At 37.4% G+C, this 10,698-nt stretch overlaps 1 protein-coding gene across 2 annotated transcripts in view; it reads left to right on the forward strand.

Annotated features, from left to right (window-relative positions):
- Positions 1-10,698, forward strand: part of TRIM24 (tripartite motif containing 24) — a 111,630-nt gene that overhangs the window by 94,065 nt on the left and 6,867 nt on the right. For both annotated transcript variants that reach the window (XM_039234003.1, XM_039234004.1), the window contains exons 10-14: positions 843-1,016; positions 3,991-4,164; positions 6,282-6,417; positions 8,136-8,208; positions 9,299-9,467. In XM_039234003.1, the coding sequence (XP_039089934.1) occupies positions 843-1,016; positions 3,991-4,164; positions 6,282-6,417; positions 8,136-8,208; positions 9,299-9,467 (726 nt within the window). The remainder of the gene's footprint in view (positions 1-842; positions 1,017-3,990; positions 4,165-6,281; positions 6,418-8,135; positions 8,209-9,298; positions 9,468-10,698) is intronic.

Consider the following 10,698-nt stretch of genomic DNA (forward strand, 5'->3'; position numbering starts at 1 on the left):
TTTGAGAGAGAGACACAAAGTGCAAGCAGGGGAGGGGCACAGAGGGAGGGAGACCCAGAATCTAAAGCAGGCTCTAGGCTCTAAGCTGTCAGCACAGAGCCTGATGCAGGGCTCAAACCCATGAAACGCGAGATCATGACCTGAGCCAAAGTCGGATGCTTAACTGACTGAGCCACCCAGAGCCAATTTTTAAATGTTGTTAATATCAACAATTTTCATTATTCACGATTTGTCAGTTAAGATGCAGACCTGGGAGCCAGAGTGCTTAAGTTCAAGTTCCAGCTTCATCTTATACTACCTTTGTTAATATTGAATAGGTTATTTAAATTCTCTATACCTTGGTTTCCTTTTCTGTAAAATAAAGAGAGTCCCTACCTCATAGGATTGTTGTGAAGATTAAATGAGTTCACTCATGTAAAGCTCTGAAGCAGTGCCTGGCATGTAATGACTGGTCAGTAAATGTTAGCAATTAGTATTCAACCACCATATTATTTTAGGATCTGAAGAGGGCAGTTCTTTGCAAAGTATAATCATCAGGGACTTAGGATACCAAACACAAATTTTCCCTGCTTCATGTTAGGGAAACATGGCCTACATCCAGTCCTATTATAACCTACTTTAAGTTGGAAATCCTGTCCCATGGCTCTTTCCTAATGAAACTCCTTTCCACATAGCTTGTACACATTCTAGAAGGCTGCCTCCTTCCCCCAAACCCTTGTTGTGGTATTAATAAGCTATTCATCTGTGACAGAGTTGCTGTCTTTCTGTGAAAGTTAGAGTTCTCTGTAATTTGTCTTTCAGGAGATGACTGTCACTAAAACGGTTTAATTTATTTTTTCCAGCAACCCCCTCCACGTTTGATAAATTTTCAAAATCACAGCCCTAAACCCAATGGACCAGTTCTTCCTCCACATCCTCAACAGCTGAGGTACCCACCGAACCAGAATGTGCCGCGGCAAGCAATAAAGCCCAACCCGCTACAGATGGCTTTTTTGGCTCAGCAAGCTATAAAACAGGTATGTATCTTTACTTTCTTCGGCTTCTTGTTCTGCTTCTCTGCTTTCAGATCATCTTGAATTTATAAATAAAGCAATGGTTATGAAGAGCAAGAGCAAGGGTTTTTTTGTTTTTTGTTTCTAATAAATATGAGTTACACAGTTTATTACAGACAGACCCAATGAGACAAAGCTAAGAGAATGGGTCCCAATGTGTAATTAACAAGAGAAGTCAGGCCACATATGTTGGATTAGAGGCCCAGAATTATCACTGAGTCATAGGTATGAATTTTGGCAATACTCATAGGTGTAGCTTTTACCTGAGTTCATTAAACTTCCTAAGACAGAAGAATTCTGACAAATACAGGTTATATTCTGCAAAAGAGAATGTAAATGATCTTTAAGTTGTTTCAAGGAGACTTAGAAACAAACTGATAGTTTTAATATGGAGTATCTATACATCTGATGAAATTGAGTGTTTAAGGTTCTATGTTAAATCCAATAAGATTTAATATTTATATTCTTAAGGCCTTCGGGTAAAAATACTTTCTAGATAGGACATTCTTTTGTAATACATGTCAAAGTTCTCTCTTTGTCTTCAAGCACTTGTGTCAGCAGTCTTTACAGCTACTACTTGTAGGCTGATTTCAGTTTACTGTTTTTGCCAAGACCAAAATAAGGAATATGATGTGATTTCCATAATTCTGTGACATTCGTTTAATCAAATGATGTGAAAATTCTGTTCTAAAAGTAGATGTGCTGTGTGTTTGTTTGTGGTCATAATTAGTTTGGCTTTGCTCTAATATTACAGAATTTTCTTAAATAATATTTTAATAAAAATATTTTTAAATAAAAGTCATTCTTCTCTCTGTTTCATTCGTAGAAGGAGGTGAAAAGCCCTCAGGCGTCATTTTAGCCTTAAATCCTGTTTGCTTTCCTAACAATTTTGTGACCTTGTGCAGTTTAATCTTTTAAATGTCATTTGCCTCAGCTATGTATTGAGTCCCTTGCAGAGTTGTGCTGAGACCGCTAATATATATAGAAGCTCTAGCACATTCTGTGTGCACAAATGTGTACCTTCCCTCTTCTCCAGTTGTTACTTTTAATGTGTAGATACATGCTCAAGGACCTTTTTAAAATGTTTCCTGATCAAAAATCTAAACCTGAATGAATAAATGAATAAACTAGGAGATAATATGGTGGGGAAATGGGTTTTTTTGATTGATAAATTAAATTAACAAATTATAGTACACTTCCACAGTGGGAATATTTTTAGCTATTGAGAAAATGCAGTAATCTTAGATGATTCTGTTATGTGGAAAACAACATTATAGAATTTTTGTAGGGTATTATCTCATTTTTCTGGTTGTGTGTTTTATCTCATGTAAGTATTTTAAAAAAAAAAATAAACCCTGGAAAGATAAACATTTTCTATAACTGTGATTATTCTGGAGGAGGAAAGTTGGACTAGGGTCCAGGGAAAGAGAGATGGATGGATGGATGGATGGATGGATGGATGGATGGATGGACAGACGGACATGAGGGGTGGGTCTGTGGTAAAGGTGACATTTACAGGTTTCTTTACACAATGTTTTCAATGAAGAATACAAATTAATTTATCAGAATTGGAAAGCCTCTCACACTACCCCTCTGTGTAGTGTATATAGTCCATATATTGTTGTATTTGGGGATTTTCTTTTCCCCTTGTATAGTCCTGAGATACCTCTCAGTTGCTTTTCTTTTCCCCTATATTTTACTACAAAAATTGTCAAACACAACACCTGGAAGAGTTGTGTAAGGGGACAAATTGTTCTGTTTGTCTTCTCACTTATTATCCATATAGCCACTTATTCTTCCATCTATCAATCAAGTCTTCTTATTTTTTGATACACTTTGAAGTAAATTTTAGAGAGCTGCATGGTTCATCTCTATCTCTGTACTTATTCCTAATATTCTAGTATTAGTGTGTTTATCTCAGCCTTTAACATAAATGACAAAGAATTCCCTCAGCTCTTTATGTTTAATTACCTATTTGTATCCAAGAAGTGAGTGAAAAAAAAAATCCTGCAAGCCTGGGTCTAGAGCTAATGTTTGATGTTTGAGGTTTCAGTCTAGTTCTAAGGCTACAAGGCAATTTATTGGGAGAATTCTTAGTGTCACCATCTTTAAGTCGCACTTCTTAGGCTGTCCAATTCTCAAAGCATCTCTCTGACCTCTGCCTAAAATTCAGGGCCTGGCTGCTCCTTGAAGCCAGCTTGGGTAAGCAGATGGGGGGTAGAGGGAGTGGGGAGCTCAGCATTCTGTGTGAGTACGGTTTCTTAATCTTCATTTTCAGGGCAGCACTTCTCTGCCTTCAGCTGAACCTGGTGCTCTTTAATCCAAAGACATGGTTTTCTCTATTTTAGAGAATAAACGTATAGCCTTCCTCTGTGGAGGCGGACATATTATCTTGGAGTAACTACAGTAAAGTAGGAAAGGAACATGAGCTTCACTGCTTCTTAAACTTGCAGTAGATTATCCCGTTTTCAGCCCCAGCTTCACCTCTCATGCTTTTAATTTCCAAGCTCTTAGGGGTTCTGTAATATGTGCAAAATTTCCCCTGAATTGTTGTAGTTTCGGGTGTCTCAGGTGGGGACAGAAGAAAATGGATCTTTTTAGCCGTCCATCTTTACCTTGAAGTTGCTCTGTGCTTTTGTTTCTTTTCCAGTATGTTGTTAGCTTTCTAGGATTGGGTATTGTGGTTTTCTGATACATGCTAATTGTTTTCTGGGATAGATAGCTAGCTAGCTAGATAAAATTGAGTGCTTTTATTTTTGGACAGGATTAATGAAAATGATATATACCTGTGCCTCCCCCCTTGCCATTCAAAGTACAGTTGAATTCCCTCACAGAATGTGTCTTCTGCTCTGTTTTGGGACAGAGGAACAGGGATTAGTAGGACATGTCCTGTTTCGGCCTGCTGACAGACAGCCTTTCTCCTTTCTTGCTACTACAGTGGCAGATCAGCAGCGGGCAGGCGGCCCCGTCAACTGCCAGCAGCACTTCCTCCACTCCTTCCAGTCCTACCATTACGAGTGCAGCAGGATATGATGCAAAGGCCTTCGGGTCACCTATGATTGATCTGAGCTCACCAGTGGGAGGCTCTTATAATCTTCCTTCTCTTCCAGATGTAAGTGTACTTAACATTTGTACTGAGAATGTTTCCAAAACTTGAAGTGAACTTGTCTGGTAAAAGGCTTGAGTTAGTCAGATTATAGGTTGTGTGTTGGGTTTTAGAAGTTACTTTTCTTCTTTAGAAATATAACAGCAGGAAAAATAAAAAGATAAGCCCATCTTTCATGGCACTGATGTTAAGCATGTTGTAAATGAATGATTATGGTGATGGACTCTGGAATCTAAGCTGGGAAAGCTGGGCATACAGACCTGGGAAGAGGTACTGGAAAGGTGAATGCTGGAATAGGCTGTATTAGAGTACGGATACAGGGGGCATGGGGCAGGGGTGCGGGGGTGGGATTTAAGACACCAGACGAGACAGAGACAAGTTTAACAGTAGAAATGAAAACATTTTCTCCCAGACTATACTGGCCAGTGCAAGATTACCTCTGGTTTACTTTATATTTAAATTAAATACATTTACTCACTGACTTTATCAACATGACTTTCTAAAAAATCTTTTCCAAAGGGAGAAAATAAAACATCCCGTAGATAGATCTCCAGATAAGTTGACACTTGTTTTACCTCTTCTGATCCTACAAGGTTGTAGAATTGTGACCACAAACATTAAAATTAAAAACTTTTAAGAAATACCCGGTCAGATTGTAAGAAAATTATTTTGATTTTCATTATTGGTTTTTCAAGTTACTGAGATCAATTAATGTTTTCTAATAGTTGCATCATTAACCTTTCCAGAGTTATTTCATTTTTTAAATACTTGCATATATTTTAAATGGGTAAAGTACATGTATTTTTCACTCATAAGTGGTATATAGGAAAATTAATTTGGTCTCATTCGTATAATTTTATTTTAGCTTTTAGGATTACCTCACAATATGAATAACTTTCCTTACATTAACATCCAATAGATCCACTCACATTCCAGTATGTTTTACACTCCGAAAATAATTGGCCAAGGTATTGCCAAATGATTATTAAACATAAATGACCCTGTGTACTTTCCCCCACCCCTGAAGAGGACCCACAGAAAGCACAGTTGTCCTTCTGGCCTTTTCTCTGCAGTCCTCAGATAAAGGTGATCCTTTGTGTACCAGCCTAGCTCAACTGAAAATTTTCAACTGAACCATAGAATAAAGAAGCTGATTTGAGTGACCACTTTCTCAGTCCCCACAAAGATGGTTCATAACTACACCATTCTAGATGGAGGGGGAAAAGTAGATTCATCATAACAATCTATGCCCTAGGACAGTAGAACTTAAGTCTCTTGCGGAATCATAGTTGAGAAAGGCTGGAACTGTGTTAGAGAATTGAACTTGATTTTAATCACAAAGACATTTTTGGGAAATAAATGGTCTATTTAAGCATGAAAAGTATTTGCATCTAAAGAATTAAAGTCTTATTCATTAGAAATTTAGCATTATTTTAGCTGAGCGATCAGTTGGGAAAGAAGTGTTAGCTGTATACCTGTTATATTAAAGCAAAAATCTCTAAAGGATCCATTTTTCCTACCAGTTAGGTGAGGTTGGTGTTCTAGAAATATGCTCTGTGTGGGCTTACTTCATCTAAGTAATGCGTACCACAGCAGCAATTCTCAGGAGTGTGAGCCAGCTACTACCCTTTCACAGGTTACACAAGGTCCTTGCCGTATAAGGCCAGATTTTCTTCAGTTCTTCAACCAAAACCACACATCACGGCAGACTTAGTACAGAAGCAGGTAGAAGAATTTAGCTGTTAATTAAGCCAGACACTAAAGAAATTTGCAAAAATGTGAAACTGCTTTTTTTTGGGGGGGGAGGGCTACTTTTTGTTATTTTTAAGTAAGTTGAATATTTTTTGTTTTAGTTTTTAAGGATATAAATAACACACGATACTCCTTTCACCTTCCTCATAACTTTTGAAATAGTATGTCTTCAGTATCTTTACTAAGATGGAACATTAAGAAGAATAAAAGCATTTTTCAAGATTGTTTATAGGGAAAATATGCATCAGAATTCTTAAATACGCTATTTATATACTTTATTACTCGATAGTAATTAAAGTTTTCTTTTAAATTTAAAGTAGCTTTTAACTTGCAAAGTCAGGATGTTGTGAAATAATTTCTCTTCTTATAAGATTGACTGTTCAAGTACTATTATGCTGGACAATATTGTGAGGAAAGATACTAGTATAGATCACGGCCAGCCGAGACCACCCTCAAACAGAACCGTCCAGTCACCAAATTCATCAGTGCCATCTCCCGGCCTTGCAGGTAAAATGGGCTTCTGTTGACTCTGGGTCATTTTCCCTTTTTTTTTTTTTTTTTCCTGTGCTTGTAATTAACCTCCTCCCTTGCCCCTGCCTCCCACCTTTTTGTTGGATGATTAAAATGAGTCTGAGTTTTGAGCACTGTTTAAATTTAGTATACTTTGAAGGTGAGAAGCAAAGGTTAAAACTCTGTACCTTTTTACTTTCAACAAAATTTCTAGGCCTTAGCGCATTCCCAGGAGGAAATGAGTATTATACTTTCTCCTTTTGAGAAGTTTTCCTGTGATGTGGTCTCTTTTTGGGTGTAAGTTGCCTAGGGTCAAAATTTATCAGTGCCAGTCACTTCTTTAGTGAGGTTTTTTATTTTTGGTGTTTAACTGATGTTTAAGAATTTTTAACATACTTACTCATTTCCTTTAAGAGAGAAGCACTCTACCTAATACTACTCACAGAGGTTGGCAAAATAGGTACCTTAGAACAAAATATAGAGAGAGGAGAATTTCTTAAGGTTCACCAGTCATACAAACATAATAAGACAGTTAAACAGTTTAAAAGAAGATGCTTATTTGAAACATATACAGACAAACTGGAAGAACACTGTTGACAAATATGGCATGGGAACTGTTTAATTATATAACAAGTTTGTGTAAATAAATAAGGAAAGCATTCAGCATTGCCAAAGGACTTGAGTAGATAATTCCCTAAAGAAGACCTAGAAATAGCCAGTAACTTGGGGGTTTTCAGTCTCACTAGTAGTCATTATAAATATCAAAATAAGATAGAATTTCTAACTTTTAAATTAGCAAAGACTTAAATCATGAAAATACTCATTGATAAGAATGTGATAAGAGAAGTACTCTGCTACATAGCTGGTGAGAGTATATAACTTGACAGAACATTTCTGGATACCATTTTGACAATATTACTAAGACTGACATTTATGCATAACTGGCTCTATGCTAGGCATTGGACAAAGTGTCTTAAATGTATTGCCTAGTAGAATAGTTGTTTCAGTGTCCCTGTTAATCGGTCTCCATGTGACTTTCTGTCTTGGACTGCTTTTATATTAGCACCTACCACTTTTCATTGTCTTCTATAGCTTTCACTAGTCCTCACGGAGATTTTTCCCTGCTTTACATTTGACTTTGTTGGGAGACATTTTTTTTTTTAAGTTTTGTTTTTTGTTAGAGAGAACAAGTGGAGGAAGGGCAGAGAGGGGTGAGGGACAGAGGATCCAAAGTGGGCTCCGTGCTGACAGTAGAAAATCCAGTGTGGGGCTCCAACTCATGAACCATGAGATCGTGACCTGAGCCGAAGTCAAACGCTTAACCAACTGAGCCACCCAGGTGCTCCTGGAGACATTTTTGATTGTCACATCCGTGGGTGGGAAATGTGGAGAGGTACTACTGACATCTAATAACTAGTAGAGGCCAGTGATACTGCTAAATATCCACAATGCACAGAGATCCCCCACAATAAAGAATAAAGAATGCTGAATAAAGAATAAAGAATACTGGCCCAAAATGCCAGTAGTACTGAGGTTGAATTCTGCTAGTCTAAGAGGGTTAGACTTTGCTTGGAGTCCAACAACTGCTTATTATTTTATATAATTCCATTGTGTTCCAGCTTCGATGTATAGTACTAAGTGAGCATATTCAGTAGGAAATTACATATATAATAATTAACTCATGTTATGAGTGTGAATGATTTCCTCTTCTTCAGGACCTGTTACTATGACTAGTGTACACCCACCAATACGTTCACCTAGTGCCTCCAGTGTTGGGAGCCGAGGAAGGTAAACTGACTTAACTTTATCCTCTAGTACATAAAATCTCTGCTTAGATTTCTCTTGCCAGGGCTCAACATGCTCTTGGTACTCAATACATCTTGAACAGTTTCCTTTATTTTTAACTTTAAATCAAAAGTTTAATTATTATAACTTAATAAACTAATGGGTTAAGTAAAGTATAATTTTGTCTTTAAAGATACAAAAAATTGGGGGGATATGTTGAAAATGAGAAAATATGTTTGTCTTGAGCTTAATAGCAAGGAAAAATTGAAATTAAGTAGGTATAACATACTGTACTGTATAGGGATATGTACAAATACAAACTTAGTGGGAAAAGAAACATAACTTCAGTGTTCTCTGACTTTTTTAATGCCCAAACAGTAAGTCTGCTTTAAAATAAACAAATTCACAGTTGTTGCAATTCTGTCCCAACTTACTGCTTTGCTCGTCTACTTAGGCTTACAGACTTCTCCTAGATAGTGAGCCCAGTTCTTACTTGGCTAATCATATGGACGATGCATTCTCTTGGGAACAATGTTGCCTTTAATCCCATGAAAAGATTATGGGTATCAGTAAAAGGTTTTTGTCCCACTGCATTTTTAAAAGAGCCAAACACCAATAACTTACATCTCTAGTATTAACTAGTGTTCACTCTTTGTGACAATAAATCGTTAATGTGAGCCCAGAGTGCTCTTTGTCACTGATTAGAGAAATAAGTGGGAAAGCTTACAAAAAGATGCTAGCTCTTAGATACTAAAACCTGGCTGCCCAGCTGTAGAGCTTCAGAGTGTTCAAGTCTGTTTTCTTTTAATGCAGGTTTTATTCAAATTTTTCAAAATATCTTTGCAGAAGTGTGTAACTAATTACATAGGTTAATATGTAAAACATTTTTTATACATGAATCTGTGTGTGGGCAGCTGTGTGCAGGCAGTGGCTACATTTCACTTGTATATCGTTTATCATGTATTATGTTACTGGAACATAGCGACCATTGCTGTGAAGATATACAGCATTACTTCTAAAAGCTATTGTTATACTTTGTTTTGAGATACTTAAGGTAGCATTCTTTGATGTTTTTGTTTTTTCTGTCTTATAGCTCTGGCTCTTCCAGCAAACCAGCAGGAGCTGATTCCACACACAAAGTCCCAGTGGTCATGTTGGAGCCAATCCGAATAAAACAGGAAAATAGTGGACCACCTGAAAATTATGATTTCCCTGTTGTCATAGTGAAACAAGAATCAGATGAAGAATCTAGGCCTCAAAATGTAATTATTTTAATTTGGGGGACAGGATGAAAGCAACTTTTAACTGGCAGATAGGAGATTAAAAATGTTACGTTGAGGGACACCTGGGTGCTTCAGTCAGTTAAGCGTCTGACCCTTGTTTTAGTCTCAGTCATGATTTCATGGTTCGTGGGATTGAGCCCCATGTTGGGCTCTGTGCTGAGCAGGGAGACTGGGATTCTATTTCTCTTTCTCTCTCTCCCTGCCCCTCCCCTGCTCGTGCTGTCTCTCTCGCTCTCTCAAATAAATAAATAAACTTTAAAAAATGTTATGTTTAAAAACAGGGAAATAGTCAACTTAAAAGTTAAAAATTTTGAGGAAATCTCTCAGTAAATTAAAAGAAAGAAATGGATGCAAAATAGGGAGAAGAGTTTGAAAAATCAGAGGCATTTGAGGTTGGGCATTTGAGTAAAACACATGGAAGGTAATTGCCAAAAAAAATAATACAAGGAAATTTACTGTAACTGAAATGCATGAGCATCTGAATTGAAAGGGACCAAATACCAGAACATTAAATGAAAACAGGACTCAAGTTATATTATCATCAATTTCAGGATACCAGGATTCTAAAAGCTTCTAGATGGAAAAAACACCTTATGGAAAGAATCAGACATCATACTGGCACCAAGTCCTCAAAATGGATGCTTGAATCTGAAAGACAATAGAGAAATACCAAAATTGTTTTCATAGCCAGAACTCTACACCCAGGCAAATTCTCAATCATGCATAAAGATTAAATAAAGATTTTTAGATGTGCATTCAAGGTTTCAGAAATTTTAATTCTCCTGTACTCATCCTCCAGAAGATATTTGAAAATAGGCTTCATCAAAAACAGAATGAACCAAGAGAGAAGGCATAAGATCCCAGAAAGGGGATCTAACACAGAAGAGAGACAAAGAAGAGAGTACTTCCCAGTACAGCAGCTCCCCTGGTGCGTCCTGTAGGGGGACAGGAGACCCCACGGGGACGCATGTGAGAGCGAGAAAAATGCTGGGCAGTATTGGGAGGCATTTTATAACCCTACTGGAGGCTGTGAGAGTGACTTCGAGATAGGACATAGAAAAGTAAGCAGATGAAGGCAGAGAAGGACAAATACCATATGTTTGCACGTATAGGAGGATTAGGAGGAACTTGACAGAGGACCAAGGGGGAGAAGAAGGGCGGAAATGGTGGGGGAAAGGGAGAGAGGCAAACCATGAGAGACTCTTGAATG

Source organism: Hyaena hyaena, unplaced genomic scaffold (genome assembly GCF_003009895.1).
Source record: "Hyaena hyaena isolate Hyena2069 unplaced genomic scaffold, ASM300989v1 scaffold_82, whole genome shotgun sequence".
Classification (NCBI taxonomy): Eukaryota; Metazoa; Chordata; class Mammalia; order Carnivora; family Hyaenidae; genus Hyaena; species Hyaena hyaena.